This window comes from Oncorhynchus keta, unplaced genomic scaffold, assembly GCF_023373465.1.
Source record: "Oncorhynchus keta strain PuntledgeMale-10-30-2019 unplaced genomic scaffold, Oket_V2 Un_scaffold_3531_pilon_pilon, whole genome shotgun sequence".
NCBI lineage: Eukaryota > Metazoa > Chordata > Actinopteri > Salmoniformes > Salmonidae > Oncorhynchus > Oncorhynchus keta.
This window is the reverse complement of record NW_026290920.1, coordinates 1,422,919-1,447,329: the sequence shown is the minus strand read 5'-3', so window position 1 is coordinate 1,447,329 and position 24,411 is coordinate 1,422,919. Positions and strand designations below refer to the sequence as shown.

The following is a 24,411-nucleotide window of genomic DNA, read 5'->3' as shown; positions in this document are numbered from 1 at the left end:
GAGGGACTCTGGCATATCTACGGTACTGACCGATGAGGGACTCTGGCATATCTACGGTACTGACCGATGAGGGACTCTGGCATATCTACGGTACTGACCGATGAGGGACTCTGGCATATCTACGGTACTGACCGATGAGGGACTCTGGCATATCTACGGTACTGACCGATGAGGGACTCTGGCATATCTACGGTACTGACCGATGAGGGACTCTGGCATATCTACGGTACTGACCGATGAGGGACTCTGGCATATCTACGGTACTGACCGATGAGGGACTCTGGCATATCTACGGTACTGACCGATGAGGGACTCTGGCATATCTACGGTACTGACCGATGAGGGACTCTGGCATATCTACGGTACTGACCGATGAGGGACTCTGGCATATCTACGGTACTGACCGATGAGGGACTCTGGCATATCTACGGTACTGACCGATGAGGGACTCTGGCATATCTACGGTACTGACCGATGAGGGACTCTGGCATATCTACGGTACTGACCGATGAGGGACTCTGGCATATCTACGGTACTGACCGATGAGGGACTCTGGCATATCTACGGTACTGACCGATGAGGGACTCTGGCATATCTACGGTACTGACCGATGAGGGACTCTGGCATATCTACGGTACTGACCGATGAGGGACTCTGGCATATCTACGGTACTGACCGATGAGGGACTCTGGCATATCTACGGTACTGACCGATGAGGGACTCTATGGTGGGCACCTCTCCCAGGTCTTCCAGCAGCTCGTGGATGGGGTCGTTGTGCTCCGAGGCGATGGCATCCTGGTGGTCCAACAGCAGCTGGGGTGGGGGGTGGGGACGAGCAGGAACATTACAATCTTTATTGTTCACACAATGTGGACATTTGCCTTTGGCTTCATATGGGAGAAAACACAAACATTATCCCTCTGGTACTGGCTATGAGAAAATACACTAGTACTTGGTCACAAATTGTACAAAATGACTCCATGTATAATTTGGGTTTTTCACAACAGAGAAAAAGTAAACTCACTGAGATAAGTGTGTAAGAGTACTCATTTTTATTTATGAGGGCAGAAATAAGCATGTCTTCCTGTGTGTGTGTGAGAGAGACTGACCGTGTGTGTGTTGATGACCTCCCCTATAGAGATGTAGATGACAGGTTTCTGAAGCGTGACCAGGTCAGAGTACTGATCCACATTGAACTTGTCCTCCAATGACGGGACGTCACACGCCGCCAAGAAGAAACGCCTGCGGAGGGACAGAGATACAAGGAGGGTAAGAAGCTACGCACATGCCCCTCCCACCTCAGGACGCACTCTTACCAGCCATTATTTCCATGTTTAAGTTAGATGTAAATTCACGTGTCACAATCTTTGGTTGACGATTTATTTAAAAAAGAGAAGCAACACATATTCTAACTCTTGCTTGTACAAAGCACAATTTCATGTTTTTATGATCCTGTAAATGTCTTCTGACCCTTCAAACACATGCCAGGCCCCTTCAAACACATGCCAGGCCCCTTCAAACACATGCCAGGCCCCTTCAAACACATGCCAGGCCCCTTCAAACACATGCCAGGCCCCTTCAAACACATGCCAGGCCCCTTCAAACACATGCCAGGCCCCTTCAAACACATGCCAAGGCCCCTTCAAAGGATCAACAATGGAACGTGTTTTTTGATCTGCATCCATTTCAATGTCGATGCTTCGATGGGGATTAAATGCACCAAGATAATATTTATAGCACAAGACAGAGATAAAAGTGATAAATGTTTTCCATTTTCCATAGCATGCCCTAATGAACACAACCCATAAAGACAGTCCTCCACTGCACCTGAACTTCTGGTAGGAGCTGCTGAGGTACTCGTTGATGGGGTTGAGGTGGGCGTTGTCCCCCAAGAACATCTTATTGGACGCGGCATGCTGCAGCATCTTGGCGATGGAGCCCAGGTTCCGCCGTTGGTCTGTGGTCAGCTGACCTCCGGCCGACAGGTCGATGATGTCGAAGGCGTCGGGCGCCACGATGGCCGGATTCATGTAGCGGTAGTACAGCAGGTTACCCACGATCTGAACAGACACACCCCCGTTAGATAGAGCACTGTACCTCCTGTAGGCAACACCAAGCCTGTCAAGGGACACCAGTGGACAGGGTTTTACTGGTTGTATAAAACTGTTGCTGTGTCCCAGTAATCTTGGACTCCTTTTCTTTATAGCCAATACATTATAGCCACTAATCTTGGACTTGAAAAAGTTCAGAGATTCAAACTTAGTAGTCAGGGAGAAAAGGAGACGAGGGAAGTTCGCAGCGAAGAGGAAGGAAGGTTTAACAGAATTGGTATGCAGCCTGGGTGTTTGTAGAGAAGGAGGGGGGACTGTCTCACCTTGTCTCAGCAGGAGTACAGAAAGACATGTTCCAACAGAGGAGAGAAGACATGGAGGAGAGCATAGCTGTAGAAAGGGGAGGAAGAGAGAAGGAGAAGGGAAAGAGGAGAGAAGACAAGGAGAGCATAGCTGTAGAAAGGGGAGGAAGAGAGAAGGGAAAGAGGAGAGAAGACAAGGAGGAGAGCATAGCTGTAGAAAGGGGAGGAAGAGAGAAGGAGAAGGGAAAGAGGAGAGAAGACAAGGAGAGCATAGCTGTAGAAAGGGGAGGAAGAGAGAAGGAGAAGAGAAAGAAGGAAACCACATTCAGTAAAAGAAGAGTGATACCAAGTCAAGCTCACCAGGATAACAGTGCAAGTAGAGCAGAGCCCCGCAGCAGAGCAGAGCCCCGTAGAGCAGAGCAGAGCCCCGTAGAGCAGAGCAGAGCCCCGTAGAGCAGAGCAGAGCCCCGTAGAGCAGAGCAGAGCCCCGTAGAGCAGAGCAGAGCCCCGTAGAGCAGAGCAGAGCCCCGTAGAGCAGAGCAGAGCCCCGTAGAGCAGAGCAGAGCCCCAGTAGAGCAGAGCAGAGCCCCAGTAGAGCAGAGCAGAGCCCCGTAGAGCAGAGCAGAGCCCCGTAGAGCAGAGCAGAGCCCCGTAGAGCAGAGCAGAGCCCCGTAGAGCAGAGCAGAGCCCCGTAGAGCAGAGCAGAGCCCCGTAGAGCAGAGCAGAGCCCCGTAGAGCAGAGCAGAGCCCCGTAGAGCAGAGCAGAGCAGAGCCCCGTAAAGCAGAGCAGAGCCCCGTAGAGCCCCGTAGAGCAGAGCCCCGTAGAGCAGAGCAGAGCCCCGTAGAGCAGAGCAGAGCCCCGTAGAGCAGAGCAGAGCCCCGTAGAGCAGAGCAGAGCCCCGTAGAGCAGAGCAGAGTTCTAGCAATACAGTGTAACAGTTGACTATGGTATAAGAATGATATAATGACACCTTAAGAAGCTCGTCCTCTGTAGCGTCGGGGAACTTCTCATGGAGTGTGTCCTTCAGCACCTTGGAGGTGAAACGCATCCCATACCTGACACACACAAAGACCCATTTCTTTACTTTTGTAGAGTGCATTTAGAACTGGTTTATTCCCTATATAAGTGACCCTCTCTCATAGAAGTGATAAGCATCATAACCCACAGTTGCTGGTTCATGTTCTGTAGAGCAGGGATGAAAAACAGGGAGTCACACAGGCTACATCTAATGTCTGCTGCTTCTCCTTTTCAACATTTAAAACTATCAATTCATGCCACAGACTCCAGGTCTAAATCACCTGTTGATAAAAAGGTAAGGTTGAGAACTAGTAGATGTGGCCCTCGAGGGCAGTAGTAGTTTGGACCGACCCCTATTAAATGAGAGCAGCATGGAAACATAAATGACTAGAATGGACATTCCCATTCAAGATGACTGGTGGACAGGCAGACATATTGAGTGTAGCCACGAGTGTTCCAATCAAATTGCTGTGGTCTGAAGGGCTCTGTCCCTTCTCGTAATTCTATTGAGAACAGAGCTAGAGATACTTACGGGATTTTGTCCACAGAGACAATGATGGCGGACAGGAACTTGTCTGTGACCGTCCTCATGTTCTTGATGGACGCTTCCAGGCGAGTGCGCACCTCCTCATGACTCATAGCCTGCTCTGGTGTTACCTCATAGGGTAGTTTACTGTTGGAGGAGAGAAGGGGAGGGGCAAGAGGTGGTACAGAAAGGGGCGGAGGGAAAGAGGTGGTACAGAAAGGGGCGGAGGGAAAGAGGTGGTACAGAAAGGGGCAGAGGGAAAGAGTTGGTACAGAAAGGGGCGAGGGAAAGAGGTGGTACAGAAAGGGGCGAGGGAAAGAGGTGGTACAGAAAGGGGCGAGGGAAAGAGGTGGTACAGAAAGGGGCGAGGGAAAGAGGTGGTACAGAAAGGGGCGAGGGAAAGAGGTGGTACAGAAAGGGGCGAGGGAAAGAGGTGGTACAGAAAGGGGCGGAGGGAAAGAGGTGGTACAGAAAGGGGCGAGGGAAAGAGGTGGTACAGAAAGGGGCGAGGGAAAGAGGTGGTACAGAAAGGGGCGAGGGAAAGAGGTGGTACAGAAAGGGGCGAGGGAAAGAGGTGGTACAGAAAGGGGCGAGGGAAAGAGGTGGTACAGAAAGGGGCGAGGGAAAGAGGTGGTACAGAAAGGGGCGAGGGAAAGAGGTGGTACAGAAAGGGGCGAGGGAAAGAGGTGGTACAGAAAGGGGCGAGGGAAAGAGGTGGTACAGAAAGGGGCGAGGGAAAGAGGTGGTACAGAAAGGGGCGAGGGAAAGAGGTGGTACAGAAAGGGGCGAGGGAAAGAGGTGGTACAGAAAGGGGCGGAGGGAAAGAGGTGGTACAGAAAGGGGCGGAGGGAAAGAGGTGGTACAGAAAGGGGCGGAGGGAAAGAGGTGGTACAGAAAGGGGCGGAGGGAAAGAGGTGGTACAGAAAGGGGCGGAGGGAAAGAGGTGGTACAGAAAGGGGCGGAGGGAAAGAGGTGGTACAGAAAGGGGCGGAGGGAAAGAGGTGGTACAGAAAGGGGCAGAGGGAAAGAGGTGGTACAGAAAGGGGCAGAGGGAAAGAGCGAGAGAAAGGTACACAGTCATACAATTTCACTCAGAATTGTAACGACAGCTCTAATACTTTCCATCTTTGAACAGTTGACGCCAAACTCCAACTCCTCTCTGACAGTCTCCTCTGAACTCCATTCCCCAGACTCCTCCTCTCACCTGGCCTCTCCAGTTTGTGTCTCCATCTGGTTGACCCAGCTCTTGTAGATGTCCACCGGGTCAGTCTTGATGTTCAGCGTCTTGTCGTCCATGATTTCCTTGACGACAGGTGCCAGGATCTGACGCAGTGCATTCTGGCCTCGGGCGCCACGGTTGAAACTCACCACCATCTTGATGACCGTGGGGTTTCCCGTGACGATCTCCTGGATCTGATCCACTTTGGATCTGAGAACACAAGGTTAGGAACATGGTGAGACACTGCTAGACTGTATAAGTGTTTCTGTGTGACTCTTGGTAGAACATAGCGCTTCGTCGCCAAGGCTCATGTGTTCGATTCCCACTAGGGCTACCCATATGAAATACGCATGACTGTAAGTGGCATATGCTAAGTTATAAACTGGGTGGTTCGATCCCTGAATGCTGATTGGCTGACAGCCGTGGTATATCAGACCGTATACCACGGGTATGACAACACTTTTTACTGCTGTAATTACATTGGTAACCAGTTTATAATAGCAATACGGTACCATGGGGGTTTGTGGTATATGGCCAATATACCATGGCTAAGGGCTGTATCCAGGCACTCCACGTTGCATCATGCATAAGAACAACCCTTATCCATGGTATATTAGCCATATACCACACCTCCCCAGGCCTTATTGATGAATCCTATTGTTTCAAGTATTAGCTCCTTACTTGATCTCCTCCTGCAGGGCGGTCTTGAAGAGTTTGAGCAGCAGGTACTCCTCTCTTTGGTTGGAGGCGTAGTTATACAGGGTGAAGATCACAGAGTCCATGAACTTAGTGGACTTATTCTGGGGCATCTGGAAGATCAGCTTGGCCAGGTAGGTGGGGTTGGTCTGCAGGGAGGACAGAAAGGAAACACGTTAACTATGGTTAGATTGGATGTTTTCCTGTTCCGTTTCTAGTCTGTCTCACTTACTGTCACCTACAGTATTTTATGTTTCTCAACTGTTTGCGAGTGCGATTCTCTTTGCAGTACAGCTTGCTAACTGTTTGAGGAGATCGATACATATATGCGTTGACACACAGCATCTACAGTACCTGCAGCAGGTAGAAAAGATACTGATAGGCCTCCAGCTTGAGCCTCTTCTCCTTGCTCAGAGCCTTCAGGCCTCCTCTCTGTTTGTTCATCATCATCAGGTTGGACAGCTCGCCCTTGTTCTTCTTGGTCAGCTTGTTGCTGTGCGACACCACCTCCTGCAGGGTGATCTTGTTCTTGACCAGCAGGCCGATCTTGATGTCCATCAGGTTCAGGTCATTCTCCAGCTGCTGGTTGGAGCGGATGTTGGTGACCACCTCCTCCCGGAGCCTCATCAAGTCCAGCTCTTCCTGAAAGTCCTGGTCGCTGTGGTCCAGGAGGTGGACGAACTTGCGCACCACCGCCATGGGAGGATCGTCAGCGTTGACTGTGTGAGAGAGACAGTGAGAGAGGGATTCAGTCAGGATGGAGTCGTATATGGCAGAAAGAACAGCTGGGAGACGAGACTCAGTACGGAGAGAAGATGGTGAAAAGAGACAGCCAGTGGTGGGTGAGGGTTCTCATCATCATCATCATTATCATACTCACTGAGTGTCTTGTAGTCGTCTCTGGCTTTGTTGGCTCTGATGAACGCCTGGATCTTCACCACATCATTGATCTGCCACAATAGAGCAAACAGCAGTCACTTCACTGATCAAGAACATGATTGTGTCCCAAATGGCACCCCATTCCCTTAGAGCTGGTCAAAAGTAGTGCACTATATAGGGAATAGGGTGCCATTTGGGAAGCAGAACTTTTATAAAGAGAAAGATTACATTGGTAATCTGTAGTTAGTCAGGGTACAGAGTTAAGTGAGCCATCTAGCCTAGTAGCCTCATTAAGCTGAAAGGACATTTAAATGTGGGACGAGTGTGTCCCACATGGCACCCAATTTCCTATATAGTACACTACTATGACCAGGGCCCATAGGGCTCTGGTCAAAAGTAGTGCACTATTTGAAAGTAGTGCACTATTTAGAGAATAGGGTGCCATTGGGATCATTGGGATTGAGAGAGTAAATGTCAGTGGATGTGTCAGGCGAGGATATAAAGAGTTAGATGTGACGTCATACAGTGAATACAGAATACTAGAGAACAGACAGCCCTGGGCACACCATATACCACACCATATAACTACAACTCGCCTCAATCACATTTATGTAGCGCTTTTCACAAAATTGACAACGCTGTTACCTGGGCTAGAGTCAAGTAGTAGCATAGTAACAAGGCAACATTCCCTGAGAGCAGGAAACCTTAACAGGAACCAGACTTTACAAGCTACTGGACCTTCTAGCTACTTGTCTTTCGTCAAAGATTCATACTCATTTTACAGAAATACCCTTTTTTTATATTTATAGTAATTCACCCTCAAACTCAACTCTGGACCTGGAAGCCAGTTCCACTGCGTTTTTTCATTGTTCCCCTCTAATCAGGGACTGATTTAGACCTGGGACACCAGGAATTAATTATCAGGTAGAACAGAAAATCAGCAGGCTCCAGATCTCGTAAGGTAACAGTTGAAAACCCCTAATATATCAAATGGTTAACATTTGTTCAATCTGGGCTTCAAACTACCCGCTACTAATACATTTAAATGACTTGTGTATCTTGTAAAATAAGGGTTAACTAAATACATCAACTCACATGGTCCTTGAAGTGCTTCAGGCGGTCTCTGTACTTCTTGCGAGCTTGGTGCATCCTCACCATCGACTGGATCTAAAGCAATAACTCAACTAGGTCAATACTAAAAAAGATTTGAAATTCACCAAAAACCTCAGACTTAAAGCAAAAGCAGCAACACAGGCTCATGTTCATTAAGGCCCAAAAGAAAAGAAAATGAACTGAAACAGGGAGGGACAACCTGGCCTTGTCCAATAAGAAAAGTACATGTTTATTTTGCAAAGCGTTTAGAACGTTGCATGCCCCAATGAACAGGACCCACCAATCAAGGTCATGTATTGTTGTTTTATTATAAAGATGGCTACACATACAGTAGGTGGAGACCTTACCTTTACAGCATCCTCACTGTGGTCATTCAGGTATTCCTTCCTCTTTATGTAGACCTTCCTCTGCTTGTAGCCTCTAAAATGAGCCTGTAAGATACAGACAAATATACAGGACCAGTGTTAAGAAGCACAAGAGCATTTTTAGGGCCAAATTCACAGACAGTCTGAGTCCTAGACTAAAAGTCATGCTCAATGGAGAATCACCATTGAAAGTGCTCTTAGACCAGTCTGAGAAACTGTCCCTTAAAGTTAAACATGGCAATAAAGTGGTACAATGTTTTCTTTAAAATGTCAGCAGTTCCCACTTGGCCCAAAGCCTTCAGTGTTTGCAGAACTGGGTAGATACTGTTGAAGGCTTAGGGCTAAGGGAATGATTTGAGACTGGCTGTGTAGCACTGGGGTTGTGTATGTTCTATCACATCCAGACATTTTTTTTATTTAACTAGGCAAGTCCATTGAGAACAAATTCTTATTTACAATGACGCTCTAGGAACAGTGGGTTAACTGCCTTGTTCAGGGGCAGAACTACAGATTTTAACCTCGTCAGCTTGTCGAATCAGAATTAGTTAGGGAACATTGATAAGATGTTTTATCAACTTTCAGAAATATGCTTATGTGGGAAAGTTACTTGGGCCCCAGAGAGGGGAGAGGTCAGGCTTGTCTTCATATGTGAACTGCTCTTTTAAACCATGTGAGGGGATGATTGAGGGGGAACAATTATCTCTTGGCTCCACAATGTCTGTGTGCTAGTCACTCCCTACTTTTCCCTTTTGGGGGGAGGAGTATGACAGTGTCTGGAACCACTGTATGTGTCCCCTCTGATGTCCAAACTTGTCTTTCATGGTATATGACCTACAGGCTCACTCCTCTCAGTGAGTTGTCCTGGAGGGATTGTATTTGAGATGGGAGAATCTAGAATTGACAATTGATATGCCATTGGATGAGGTAATGTTTTGGTAATATCAAGAACGAGAAGTAGAACCTTGTCTAAGAGAGCAAACTGAATGATAATTTGTAGCTAATGCTGTCTGGCTATGGGATACTCCTCTCTCAAGTAAAAGTCTTCCTTTGTGCAGTTTTCCTAAGACCTGGGGTTCGTCATTGTGAGTTGAGAGGGGTGGATCTTTGCAATAAAAGATCTGTTGCCATTATGTTGACACTCAGAATTTATTTATTGACACTGAATTGATCTGAGAGTCAAAGGGCTATGGTGAAGCTCATATAATTAAAAGATTCAGTTTAAAGTATAACTCTGACTTGTGTGGTTTGTAAACTCTCCTTTCACTTAGTAATACAGGAAATTACCACGACAAGCTCGGGGATTCCATCCAGCAACTTTTCGGTTAGTAGTCCAAGCTCAACCTGCCTCCCATGGAGTCCCATAGGCATATAGAATTAGGAGTCCCATAGGCATATAGAATTAGGAGTCCCATAGGCATATAGAATTAGGAGTCCCATAGGCATATAGAATTAGGAGTCCCATAGGCATATAGAATTAGGAGTCCCATAGGCATATAGAATTAGGAGTCCCATAGGCATATAGAATTAGGAGTCCCATAGGCATATAGAATTAGGAGTCCCATAGGCATATAGAATTAGGAGTCCCATAGGCATATAGAATTAGGAGTCCCATAGGCATATAGAATTAGGAGTCCCATAGGCATATAGAATTAGGAGTCCCATAGGCATATAGAATTAGGAGTCCCATAGGCATATAGAATTAGGAGTCCCATAGGCATATAGAATTAGGAGTCCCATAGGCCGGCACACAATTGGCCCAGCGTCAGCCGGGTTTAGGCAATCATTGTAAATAAGAATTTGTTCTCAACTGACTTGCCTAGTTAAATAAAGGTCACATTTAAAATATATACATTTTCAAAGTGTGTACTGTGAAATGTGTAATGACTATGGGTGAATCTCAATTGTATTTCCTTGATTGCTCGCGCCCCCTCTCATCCTTCTCAAAGCGTATTGGAGGAGAAGATCCGAGGGGAGGAATCTCAAGTCTTCTGCTCCAATGGACTTTGAGAAGGAGATGAGGAGAAAGGATGTTGAGAAGGAGATGAGGAGAAAGGATGTGAGGAATCAAGGAAATATTGATTCACTCCATGTCCAAAGGAAGGGAAGAGTTTGACCTCTGACCTGTATGGTGGTAATGGCTGGGTCCTGAGATTTCAGGAAGTCTTTTCTCTCCTTCAGGCCTTTCCTCACCAGGTAGCCGCGGCATCCGGCCTGCAGCTTGGCAATCAGGCTCTCATTGGCCAGCCACAGCTGCTCCCGGTTATAGGTGGTGGTCACCCCGGAAACCACAGACTGATTGACAACACAGAGAGCCAGTCACACACAGGCCCACTTACATAATGACATACTATCAACACAGCTTTAGGGGTGGCAGTGGAAGGTGTGTGTGTGTTTTTAGCAAAAGAGATGGGAGTTAAGTGAGAATGATAAAGGAAAATCTGAAATGGCAAATTCACCTAATCGTACAAATACCAAGAAAGTAGTCTGTATGGACCATGACAGTATTCAGACTTGGGATCCACGCACTCAACTATTTTTTTGGCAAGTCTACTATTGATATTATTGAATGATTTATATTAAGGTCTGAGTTGCACATAATGATCTCAACTATACATTCGCCTGCATGAGCATAAACAATGTAAGACTTGAGGTTGTCCACTTAGCTATGGTGGAGTTTAGCATTAGCATTTCCTTTAAAAACAATGGGAGTGGTAGGAGGAGCGCTGTTAGCATGCTCCACAAAGCTACATCACTACAACACCACAGTACTGCGGCCTGTTCAGCTGGGTGCAGCGTCATAGATCGTCCACATAGAAATGCATTTTGTAGAACAGAGGAGTCTCATGTAAGAGGGAATCATGCACATTCTATTCATTACAATTCTATCTGCAGGGTTCTGAATGTTTCACCTCAATGAATACAGCCAGAGAGGAAGAGGCAAAGCCCTGTATGGTGTAGGGTGAAACTGCCCCTAGACACGGCCAGTCTTACATTTTCCCCACTAATGGTTGACGTTATGATTTGTGCAGGAGGAACTGATCCTAGCTCTGGACACAGGGGAAACTTCACCCCAGGGCTCCCAGTATCCATCTTAGCCTACCTGGATGTCCTCCTTGTTGAGCTGGCTGTTGTTCTGGAGGAAGTCTGCAGGTTCAGTCCAGGAGCCCTCTCCTGTCTTCAGGTTGTAGTAGTAGTTGTGTCCTCCCTTCACCCAGTGCTTCATCCAGTCACTGCCGTTGTCACCTGGAGCATGAACACACAGTGTTATGGACATATTTCTCACCAAGTTATTTACACACTGTACATCTTGATATATCTGGCTCCATCCATCTGTCAGTCAGGAAACCATGTATACCTTGTCTGTTGTACTAAAGCAAGTGATCAAGCTCCTTTATATCTGCAGTTCCTGGGTAAGAAACATCTTTTGACTATGAACATTAACTTGCTCTGGCTGATGCCATTTAGTCACATCTACTAATGGAACCTACATGTTCCTGCACTAACTCCAGTGTAGAAGAAACTAATTGCAGGTAATGAACACAAAACAATAAAAGTAATGAAAGAAAACTGGCCACAGTGTGTGACTGTGGCCCAATGGCACCCAATGCCCTATATAGGGCATATACAGTATATCCCCCTCCATAGGGGTCTGGTCAATAGTGCACTATGTAGGGAAAAGGGTGCCATTTGGGATGCAGCCATGACCATCCTCCTCACCATCCTGAGTCTTGTCCAGTTTGATCTTGGCCAGGTCGTCCTGGTAGTTCTGGACACACTCAGGGGTGACTCCGTAGAGGCCGGCCCCAGGGGAGCGCAGCGCAGCCAGGGTCTTAGTCGCCTCGCCACTGTCCACCGCGCTGTTGATGGCCTGGATGGCCTGGGAGACTGACGAGGAAACAGGGAGACGAGTCATTTATTTATCAAGGTTTTTTACTTGGTTTTTCAGTATTCCATCATGCTCTACTTACAGGAAATGGCTTGGAACCAAACCGGTGTTCAAATAGTATGTGTTCTTTCAAATACCTTCGCTGTGTTTGATTGAGATTGCCTGACAACGCTGGAAAAATGGAATAGTCCCAAATGTGCTGAGCTTGCCCTTCTGAAACGCTGGAAAAATGGAATAGTCCCAAATGTGCTGAGCTTGCCCTTCTGACACGCTGGAAAAATGGAATAGTCCCAAATGTGCTAAGCTTGCCCTTCTGACACGCTGGAAAAATGGAATAGTCCCAAATGTGCTAAGCTTGCCCATATGACACTTCAGGCAGTCAATCAAATGTATTTGAAATAAAACAGATACTATATGTGAACCCAGGTCTGCTTGGAATCCTGAGGAAAAGGTGCTTGTGGGACAGCTAGGGTGTGTACTATTCTTACACTGCTTGGCCTCCTGTGTATCCTTATTGGACATCAGTATGGCGTTCTGGATCTCATCCAACCAGAGCACAGCAGAGGGGTCCTCGGTCTCCTGGAAGAACACACAGTGAGGCGGTCAGTCCAACTCCAAAACAGCATACACCCACCCACCAGGTCTGCAGCATATTTACTGCCATTCTACTGAATTACCACTGGAGGGCGATCTCCTCCTGCTGAATGAGAGGACTTGGGTCTAAATGGCATCCAACCACAATGGCATGAGACCACAGGAAAGGGAACTCTATAGACTAGTACAGGGTGTCATGCCCACACTATTTACAACAGAATTCCATATGAAAATCCAGGACATTGGTCATTCAACTTATTTAAACAGAAATCCAATTCAATCTCAGGAGATGGAGAACAGAAGTCAATAATGGCTGATGTTATAAACCAAACATCTGATAGCACTAAACACCTGCTTAGTGTAAAGGCCTACAGCAGGCAGTGAGAATCTACATCTTTAGTCTGATATCTAAGTTGCAGAAGTATGAAATACCTCTCATATCAGTCCACATTCCTGCAACAGCATTCCCTCCCTGTGTACACTCTTGACCATCATGACAAGTCAATTGGATGAGCATATTAGCTAACTGAAACCATGACATGACAGTTTGTCACGTCTCTGTTTTAAGCATGCAGTAGCACAGACAGCTAGCTAACTCTCCCTCCCCCTCTCTCTCTCTGCTAGCTGGTTTCCGGAGGGAGCGAGGCTAGCTGCTAATAGGCCAACAGGACAGGCCCTCTTTGTGCCTCCCCCACCTACCTGCCCCTCCCCCACCTACCTGCAGTGTTTCAGGGGAGGAGGGCTGGGGGAGACCGATACCAAAACTCTAGGTAGGTGTGGTTCCTTGTGCAAGCCAGGTAGGCAGGTAGTGGCTGCACTAGCAACATTCAGGGTGAAGTTGCCCCTAGATGCTGATACAGGGTCAGTTTTGTATTTCCCCCACAAATGGTTAAGGTTAGGATTGGGGTGGGGAAGCAGATCCTAGAGCTCTACCTAAGGGGAACACTGGCTCTCAATCCGTCAGTGGCAGGATAGCTTTATTCACAGTAATTAAGGGGTTAGTGCTAATTCATATTGGTTTGGAAATCAGCCTTGCAGCTGGGGGCAGGTAAGCCATACAGAAAGGGTGTGGTGCCAGAGAGGGGATGGGAGTAGAAGGACACATCTTATTAACTAGGACTCCTGACAAACACACAACTGCTGGGTTATGTTCATTAGGCACCAAACAGAAGAAAACAGACTAAAACAGGGAGGGACTGAAACACTCAATTTGTTACAATAGATTTTAAAATGTTTTTCACTGTGTGCCCTTATGAACCATGATCAGAATAGAGGAAGTGAAAGCCGATAGGGTGTTAGCCAGTGAACCCTCCCTTCATTGCCTCAGTAATGCAGTCTAGTCCCTACATGTCCTTATATAAAGTCTTCCTACAGAGAAGTCCTCTATTCCAGGATGTTGACTGGTATCAGTGGAGTCAGTGGTCACAAAGCAGCTTGTGAACGTATACACAACAACGCAGCTTGTGAACGTATACACAACAACGCAGCTTGTGAACGTATACACAACAACGCAGCTTGTGAACGTATACACAACAGCGCAGCTTGTGAACGTATACACAACAGCGCAGCTTGTGAACGTATACACAACAGCGCAGCTTGTGAACGTATACACAACAGCGCAGCTTGTGAACGTATACACAACAAACGCAGCTTGTGAATGTATACATAACATAAAACCATCACAACGCAGCTTGTGAACATATACACAACAACGCAGCTTGTGAACGTATACACAACAACGCAGCTTGTGAACGTATACACAACACAGCTTGTGAACGTATACATAACACAGCTTGTGAACGTATACATAACATACAAACATCACAACAGCTTGTGAATGTATACATAACATAAAACCATCACAACGCAGCTTGTGAACATATACACAACAACGCAGCTTGTGAACGTATACACAACAACGCAGCTTGTGAACGTATACACAACAACGCAGCTTGTGAACGTATACACAACAACGCAGCTTGTGAACGTATACATAACATACAAACATCACAACGCAGCTTGTGAACGTATACATAACATAAAAACATCACAACGCAGCTTGTGAACGTATACACAACGCAGCTTGTGAACGTATACATAACACAGCTTGTGAACGTATACATAACATAAAAACATCACAACGCAGCTTGTGAACGTATACATAACATAAAAACATCACAACGCAGCTTGTGAACGTATACATAACATAAAAACATCACAACACAGCTTGTGAACGTATACATAACATAAAAACATCACAACGCAGCTTGTGAACGTATACATAACATAAAAACATCACAACGCAGCTTGTGAAAGTATACATAACATAAAAACATCACAACACAGCTTGTGAACGTATACACAACGCAGCTTGTGAACGTATACATAACATACAAACATCACAACGCAGCTTGTGAACGTATACATAACATACAAACATCACAACGCAGCTTGTGAACGTATACATAACATAAAAACATCACAACGCAGCTTGTGAACGTATACATAACATAAAAACATCACAACGCAGCTTGTGAACGTATACACAACGCAGCTTGTGAACGTATACATAACATAAAAACATCACAACGCAGCTTGTGAACGTATACATAACATAAAACATCACAACGCAGCTTGTGAACGTATACATAACATAAAAACATCACAACGCAGCTTGTGAACGTATACATAACATACAAACATCACAACGCAGCTTGTGAACGTATACATAACATAAAAACATCACAACGCAGCTTGTGAACGTATACATAACATACAAACATCACAACGCAGCTTGTGAACGTATACATAACATAAAAACATCACAACACAGCTTGTGAACGTATACATAACATAAAAACATCATAACACAGCTTGTGAATGTATACATAACATAAAAACATCATAACACAGCTTGTGAACGTATACATAACATAAAAACATCATAACACAGCTTGTGAATGTATACATAACATAAAAACATCATAACACAGCTTGTGAATGTATACATAACATAAAAACATCATAACACAGCTTGTGAACGTATACACAACGCAGCTTGTGAACGTATACACAACGCAGCTTGTGAACGTATACATAACGCAGCTTGTGAACGTATACATAACATAAAAACATCACAACACAGCTTGTGAACGTATACACAACATACAAACATCAACGCAGCTTGTGAACGTATACATAACATAAAACATCACAACGCAGCTTGTGAACGTATACATAACATAAAACATCACAACGCAGCTTGTGAACGTATACATAACATACAAACATCACAACGCAGCTTGTGAACGTATACAAACATCACAACGCAGCTTGTGAACGTATACATAACATACAAACATCACAACACAGCTTGTGAACGTATACATAACATAAAAACATCACAACGCAGCTTGTGAACGTATACATAACATACAAACATCACAACGCAGCTTGTGAACGTATACACAACGCAGCTTGTGAACGTATACATAACATAAAAACATCACAACACAGCTTGTGAACGTATACATAACATACAAACATCACAACGCAGCTTGTGAACGTATACATAACATACAAACATCACAACGCAGCTTGTGAACGTATACATAACATACAAACATCACAACACAGCTTGTGAACGTATACATAACATAAAAACATCACAACGCAGCTTGTGAACGTATACATAACATACAAACATCACAACGCAGCTTGTGAACGTATACACAACGCAGCTTGTGAACGTATACATAACATAAAAACATCACAACACAGCTTGTGAACGTATACACAACGCAGCTTGTGAACGTATACATAACATACAAACATCACAACGCAGCTTGTGAACGTATACGTAACATACAAACATCACAACGCAGCTTGTGAACGTATACATAACATACAAACATCACAACGCAGCTTGTGAACGTATACATAACATACAAACATCACAACACAGCTTGTGAACGTATACACAACGCAGCTTGTGAACGTATACATAACATACAAACATCACAACGCAGCTTGTGAACGTATACATAACATACAAACATCACAACGCAGCTTGTGAACGTATACATAACATAAAAACATCACAACGCAGCTTGTGAACGTATACATAACATAAAAACATCACAACGCAGCTTGTGAACGTATACACAACGCAGCTTGTGAACGTATACATAACATAAAAACATCACATCACAGCTTGTGAACGTATACATAACATAAAAACATCACAACACAGCTTGTGAACGTATACATAACATACAAACATCACAACGCAGCTTGTGAACGTATACATAACATACAAACATCACAACGCAGCTTGTGAACGTATACATAACATAAAAACATCACAACGCAGCTTGTGAACGTATACATAACATACAAACATCACAACACAGCTTGTGAACGTATACATAACATACAAACATCACAACGCAGCTTGTGAACGTATACATAACATAAAAACATCACAACGCAGCTTGTGAACGTATACATAACATAAAAACATCACAACGCAGCTTGTGAACGTATACATAACATAAAAACATCACATCACAGCGAGTGCACGTATACATAACATACAAACATCACATCACAGCTTGTGAACGTATACATAACATAAAAACATCACAACGCAGCTTGTGAACGTATACATAACATAAAAACATCACAACGCAGCTTGTGCACATGCACCCCATGGACACACACACAGTGAGCATGAGTCACACACACAGAGCTGTACATGCTTTAATGATGATGTGAGCGATGAAGCTGGACTCGTACAGAGACTTGTCCCCCCACCGTGTTTACTTTGGCAGTCAAGCTGAACCCTCAGACCACAAGACTGGCACAGAAAAATATCACAGGCTGTACATGGATGTCTGGCATCACATGAACAATCCCTGATGAAACATCAACGTCTGAGAAAGAAATCTGGGCCGTGTTCAGAACGCACGACGTGGAGTGAAACAGGGACACACTATCTGAACTTGTCCAATAAGAAACTCGTATTCCTTTTCTGTTACAAACATTTTGCTGCGGCGTGCTCTAACGAACAGGGGCCTAGTCACACACTAGAAACCTAGATGTGTATACAAAACTATATCTCAAACCTATTGCTCTATGGTCCACCAAAAGGCTAAAGAATTCATTAGTGAATCATTGCACAAAAGTATAGATCTACAGTAGGTCTAGGATCTGAAATCAGATTCTATGTATTAACCTGAGGCCTGTTCAGGAGGGCGTGATGTTACAGAAAAGAATAGAACAGATACAGCCAGATATGATCTGAGTTCCACCATAATGAATATACCCCTGTGTTGGTTCTCCTTCAACAGCTCCCATTCCATCCCATCTGCTACTATCCCCATGTCCCATCAACCCCCTCCACCTGCAGCTGTGGAGCACATGAGCAGCATCAGGCCTTTGAAATCCAGCCGGAACCCCTTGTTTCTAACAACTTCCTGTGTCTGTGCCGCGTGTCTGACTGAGTCATCCAAATCTGAACGCACCGTAGTAGAGTCCCTCCTAGAGCAGGACTTTCAGCCATGGATTTGATCCTTTGGAGACGATGAAGATATTTGACCCCTACGTGTGTGGTGTGTGTACACACTGAGTATACCAACCATTAGGAACATTTTCTTAATATTGAGTTGCACCCCCCTCCTTTTGCCCTCAGAACAGCCTCAATTCACCGGGGCAGGGACTCAAGTGTTCCATGGGGATGCTGGCCCATGTTGACTCCAGTGCTTCTCACAGTTGTGTGAAGTTGCCTGGATGTCCATTAGGTGTCGGACCCTTGTTGATACACATAGGAAACTGTTGAGTGAAAACCCAGCAGCGTTGCAGTTCTTGACACAAACCGGTGCACCAAGCACCAACTACCATACCCTGTTCAAAAGGGACTTAAATATTTTGTCTTGTCCATTCATCCTCTGAATGGCACAGATAAACAATTCATGTCTGAATTGTCTCAAGGCTCAAATCCTTCTTTATCCCGTCTCCTCCCCTTCATCTACACGGATTGAAGTGGATTTAACAAGTGACATCAATAAGGGATCACAGATTTCACCTGGTTCACCTGGTCTGTCTCATGGAAAGAGCAGGTGTCCGTAGAGTTTTGTTCACTCAGTGAATGTCTGTCGGTCTTGTCCAAAACAAACCCACCACAAAGGAGAATCCTCCCCTCAGCTATCAGACCCATGGAGGGGCCACGAGAGTCCCAGAGGGCCCAGGTGAAACCAACTAAATGGGTCTACTATGAAAAGTCCCCTTCTGATGTAGTGCTCAGCTTCGTGCCCTTTTAAGGAAGCAGACAGAGTAGTCCTGGCTTGTTATTTCCTATGCCTGTGAAAAAGATCACCAGGGAAATGGCTTGCTTTCTTTACCACTCCCCCCTCCTCCCTCGCTCTCCTTCCTTCCTTCTTTCCCTAAAAGCGTGATTTGGAAAAAGATCTTGGCAAACAAACGTCACATTGCCACGACGGGAACGCTTGAGATGTTACCGGCCCATTGTTGACAATTAAAACATTCTCCCGCACACTGGCTGTGAGAGTACAAGGGCGGAGGCCAACTTCTATAGGCCAACTTCTAACAGGAAAAACTGAGAAATACACACACTGGACACTTTCTATTTAGTGCTTCTGGCCTTAAGTTTTAACAATGATGAGTCATTCTGGTTAAACTTGGACAAGCCAGCTTCTGTGGAAAGTGCAGCTCACTGAGCTAAACTAAAGCTTTGGCCCAATAATTATTTCAGAATTTCCTAATATGTGACTTCTCTGTGGTTCTACATCTACAGTCTTCCCCACAGCAGTTCACATCGACACTTGTCTGTGGTAAACCATGGCCCTTACCCTTTTGACCCCACCTGCATCTTCTACAGTCTGGTTTCTGTTTCACCAGCAAACACAACCAAATGTGGGACCAGAGCGGTGACATCATATGGGACCATTACATAGATGTGCACATACAAGAACAACGACACTCATCACCCCACCCAGGCAAGATAACACAGTTAAGTTAGTCAGAGGCCGTGTGTGTGTGTGTGTGTGTCTAATGAGTTTATGGCTTGTATCTACACTAATCTACTTCCTAGTAACAAGACTGACAGTCTCGGTCAGCCCATTTGGCTTTGAATTGGGCTGTACAGTTTGACTGCTGTACATAGACTATTTTAGTCAGTCCTTTTGTTGTTAAGTTGAAAGGAGAAAGAAAGAGGGAGCGAGATGAAAGAGAAGGAGGGAAAGAGAGTTCACTTGCTTTGGCAATATTAATGTTTCACATGCCAATAAAGCCCTTGAATTCAATTCAAATGATAAAGAGGGAAAAGACCAAGGGAAGGAGAGTCAAAAAGAGAGAGAATGAAAATGAAAGAAAAGATGGGGGTGCGAGACAGACAGGAAGTGAGTGGGAGGGGTAAGCAGGACCAGCCGGGGGAGCAGAAAGCATGATTACACCATGACATCACTGAGGGGGTTAGTGGGAGTCATGTGGGGATGATGGGGCTGAATCACATGGAGTCAGTCCACTGTCCCTCAGGACATCAGCCAAGAAAACACCACTCAAAAATAATATTTATACACAGACCAACAATTATATTTACGCATGACTACAATTATATTCTGGTTGTTTAGCAGATGTGTATATTAAAAGTTAAAGATAAATGTTTACTTATAGTACAGAGCCTGTAGTCCTTAAGGTAGCCCCATCCCACTTCTGACACCAATGATGCCAATTTTTATACACCATACTTATTAAGCGTAGGTTGGAACAAAGGTTAGGCACTATATTTGAAGGTCTGTCTTAGAGACACACTCAACAACCTATAGAAAAAACACCTGTGAACTAACTGTAGAGGAGCTATATTTGCATACAGTGCCTCGGGTGTTTGTATAATCCGACGTAGCATTGTGCACTCCAACACACCCCTGCCGACCTCGGGACCTATCCATCACCAAGCAAACAGACGCTTTGACCAGAAACTGCTTCTCTACTCAATTGTAAACAAAAGTGTCAGTTAAATATCTACAGTACCAAATTATCTACTTCTACTTTGCATATTACATTTAAATAGTTGGGTCAAGTGTGTTTTTGCATCAAACCTTCTCAATTTTCTGTCATTTTAGGTCAAAAAAGCCTATCAGATTAAAACATCTGCAGGGCTAGCTCTATGCTAGTGTGATTCAAGGGCATCCAACACCGATGCTCAAACTCCCATCAGTCAGTAATGCTCTGAAACCAGACAGACTCCCATCAGTCAGTAATGCTCTGAAACCAGACAGACTCCCATCAGTCAGTAATGCTCTGAAACCAGACAAACTCCCATCAGTCAGTAATGCTCTGAAACCAGACAGACTCCCATCAGTCAGTAATGCTCTGAAACCAGACAGACTCCCATCAGTCAGTAATGCTCTGAAACCAGAGACTCCCATCAGTCAGTAATGCTCTGAAACCAGACAGACTCCCATCAGTCAGTAATGCTCTGAAACCAGACAGACTCCCATCAGTCAGTAATGCTCTCTGAAACCAGACCAGACAGACTCCCAGACAGACTCCCAGTCAGTAATGCTCTGAAACCAGACAGACTCCCATCAGTCAGTAATGCTCTGAAACCAGACAGACTCCCATCAGAGAGAAAGGCTCTGAAACCAGAGACTCCCATCAGTCAGTAATGCTCTGAAACCAGACAGACTCCCATCAGTCAGTAATGCTCTGAAACCAGACAGAGACTCCCATCAGTCAGTAATGCTCTGAAACCAGACAGACTCCCAGTCAGTAATGCTCTGAAACCAGACTCCCATCAGACTCCCAGACAGACTCAGTCAGTAATGCTCTGAAACCAGACAGACTCCCATCAGTCAGTAATGAAACCAGACAGACTCCCATCAGTCAGTAATGCTCTGAAACCAGACAGACTCCCATCAGTCAGTAATGCTCTGAAACCAGACAGACTCCCAGACCAGTAATGCTCTGAAACCAGACAGACTCTGAGAGACTCCCATCAGTCAGTAATGCTGCAGTAATGCTCTGAAACCAGACAGACTCCCATCAGTCAAATGCTCTGAAACCAGAAGTAATGCTCTGAAACCAGACAGACTCCCATCAGTCAGTAATGCTCTGAAACCAGAGACTCATCAGTCAGTGCTCAAACCAGAGACTCCAGACAGACTCCATCAGTCAGTAATGCTCTGGTCAGTGAAACCAGAGACTTCCATCAGTCAGTAATGCAAACCAGAGACTCCCATCAGTCAGTAATGCTCTGAAACCAGAGACTAATGCTCTGAAACAGACAGACTCCCATCAGTCAGTAATGTCCCAGACAGACTCCCATCAGTCAGTAATGCTCTGAAACCAGACAGACTCCCATCAGTCAGTAATGCTCTGAAACCAGACAGACTCCCATCAGTCAGTAATGCTCTGAAACCAGACAGACTCCCATCAGTCAGTAATGCTCTGAAACCAGACAGACTCCCATCAGTCAGTAATGCTCTGAAACCAGACAGACTCCCATCAGTCAGTTGCTCTGAAACCAGGACTCCCATCAGTCAGTAATGCATGAAACCAGACAGACTCCCATCAGTCAGTAATGCTCTGAAACCAGACAGACTCCCATCAGTCAGTAATGCTCTGAAACCAGACAGACTCCCATCAGTCAGTAATGCTCTGAAACCAGACAGACTCCCATCAGTCAGTAATGCTCTGAAACCAGACAGACTCCCATCAGTCAGTAATGCTCTGAAACCAGAGACATGCACAGAAGGAGAAAGGGGAGGAGTCTAACACCTCCACCCAGGTGACTGGTGCAGTTCATTACAATGAGGTGAAAAATACTGTCCCAGTAAAGCAGGTGTGTAATATGTGTTTGTGCGCTACGTAAAGTGTGTTTAAGGTGTGACATGAGTCAAGCAGCTCTGTGCCAAAACACACCCATTGTGTGTGTGTGTGTGTGTGTGTGTACACACACATCAATTGGTCCTTACATGTCCCTTCTCCCTGCGGGCCTCAAGCAGTTTGTCGTAGTAGTGCTGGGCGACAGAGGGGTCTACGTCTGTTAGCTTGGCTGCAGAGTGCAGGAGGGCTTCTAGGGTGTTCTGTGGGTCTCCCCCATCCAGAGCTTCATTGATCTGACCGATGGCCACAATACCTACACACACACACACACACACATACATACATACACAAAAAAAAGGGTTGATTAAGATAACACATCTGTATTGTTAGCAAAGGACAAATCCTTTCAAGCATTTATGAGCACAAGGGCATATAATACATCACAAGTGACAAACATAAGGATTAGCCTGAGACAGATATGGAAAGGTAGAAGAGACAATCTGGTATGTTAGACACTTTAAAACCCATATGTCATTGTCCATCTTAGTGGAAGATATATTTTTGGAAAAGTAATGCTATCTTTTTAAAGATCTTATGACACCACTGTTTCTATGACATCACCGTTATGTTCTCTTTTTCAACTCAGAATTCAGACTGAGGAATGTCCATAGAGTTGTATAGAGGGCGCACTTGGCCCAAAGCCTGTTTAGCATGGGCATCACCGTTGAGTGCTCTCACGGCACTGCCAATGTCACACTAGAGGACATTATAAAGATAGAGAAGTACATGAGAGCTCATCTCCTATGGGAATGTCTCAGACTTTCAAACATGTTGAGGAATACTGAGGTCAAGTGATCTTGAAAAGCCAAATAAATGAGGTGGAGTGACTCATTATCAGTGGTCTCCTCTTTTAGACCTATTTTATGGTTACAAGTCTTGGAAGTAGAGTTCTGCTGTGTGTGTGTGTGTGTGCGCGCATTCTGGCAAGTATGTGCATGTGTGTTCCTGCAAGTGTGCGCACGTGTGTTTGCATACATGTTTGTACGTGTGCATGCAAGTGTGTGGTCCACTCACGTTCGTGCTCCTCCTGTATGGTCAAGTTGACCTGGTCAACACAGGCCTGGATGTCATTCCAGGTCAGATAGTCACTGCCTTCCTCCCTGGCCACTGCCTTCAGCCGCATCAATTCATCCATATACCTGAGACACCAACACCAGGGTTAATGAGTGCTGATCCTAAATTAATGGAAATTATTGTTACCATCTCATTTCTTCTAATTCTAATTAACCTCAGTTACAGACTAACCAGTCAACTGAACAGACAACATTAAACCTCAGTTACAGACTAACCAGTCAACTGAACAGACAACATTAAACCTCAGTTACAGACTAACCAGTCAACTGAACAGACAACATTAAACCTCATAGTTACAGACTAACCAGTCAACTGAACAGACATCATTAAACCTCATAGTTACAGACTAACCAGTCAACTGAACAGACAACATTAAACCTCATAGTTACAGACTAACCAGTCAACTGAACAGACAACATTAAACCTCAGTTACAGACTAACCAGTCAACTGAACAGACAACATTAAACCTCATAGTTACAGACTAACCAGTCAACTGAACAGACAACATTAAACCTCATAGTTACAGACTAACCAGTCAACTGAACAGACAACATTAAACCTCAGTTACAGACTAACCAGTCAACTGAACAGACAACATTAAACCTCATAGTTACAGTTACAGACTAACCAGTCAACTGAACAGACAACATTAAACCTCAGTTACAGACTAACCAGTCAACTGAACAGACAACATTAAACCTCAGTTACAGACTCAGTCACTGAACAGACAACATTAAACCTCAGTTACAGACTAACCAGTCAACTGAACAGACAACATTAA

General features: G+C 45.1%; 1 protein-coding gene and 1 long non-coding RNA gene across 7 annotated transcripts in view; one reads left to right on the top strand and one right to left on the bottom strand.

Annotated features, from left to right (window-relative positions):
• Positions 1-648: 648 nt before the first annotated feature.
• Positions 649-24,411, bottom strand: part of iqgap1 (IQ motif containing GTPase activating protein 1) — a 60,043-nt gene continuing 36,280 nt past the window's right edge. The window contains exons 14-30 of the mRNA XM_052515967.1: positions 23,570-23,694; positions 22,645-22,808; positions 12,544-12,634; positions 11,887-12,054; positions 11,270-11,412; positions 10,291-10,461; positions 8,152-8,235; positions 7,787-7,858; positions 6,693-6,762; positions 6,167-6,531; positions 5,798-5,961; positions 5,102-5,326; positions 3,904-4,044; positions 3,325-3,409; positions 1,828-2,060; positions 1,110-1,242; positions 649-813 (exon numbers count right to left, since the gene is read on the bottom strand). Coding sequence (XP_052371927.1) covers positions 664-813; positions 1,110-1,242; positions 1,828-2,060; positions 3,325-3,409; positions 3,904-4,044; positions 5,102-5,326; positions 5,798-5,961; positions 6,167-6,531; positions 6,693-6,762; positions 7,787-7,858; positions 8,152-8,235; positions 10,291-10,461; positions 11,270-11,412; positions 11,887-12,054; positions 12,544-12,634; positions 22,645-22,808; positions 23,570-23,694 — 2,584 coding nt within the window. The 3' untranslated portion in view covers positions 649-663. The remainder of the gene's footprint in view (positions 814-1,109; positions 1,243-1,827; positions 2,061-3,324; positions 3,410-3,903; positions 4,045-5,101; positions 5,327-5,797; positions 5,962-6,166; positions 6,532-6,692; positions 6,763-7,786; positions 7,859-8,151; positions 8,236-10,290; positions 10,462-11,269; positions 11,413-11,886; positions 12,055-12,543; positions 12,635-22,644; positions 22,809-23,569; positions 23,695-24,411) is intronic.
• LOC127928717 (uncharacterized) lies at positions 3,966-5,093 on the top strand. 6 transcript variants are annotated; one of them, XR_008131962.1, is made up of 4 exons: positions 3,966-4,104; positions 4,163-4,330; positions 4,388-4,811; positions 4,957-5,093. It is a non-coding gene; the product is annotated as an uncharacterized LOC127928717 (long non-coding RNA). The 6 variants fall into 6 exon arrangements; XR_008131961.1 differs by having other exon boundaries at positions 4,388-4,840; XR_008131960.1 differs by having other exon boundaries at positions 4,388-4,869.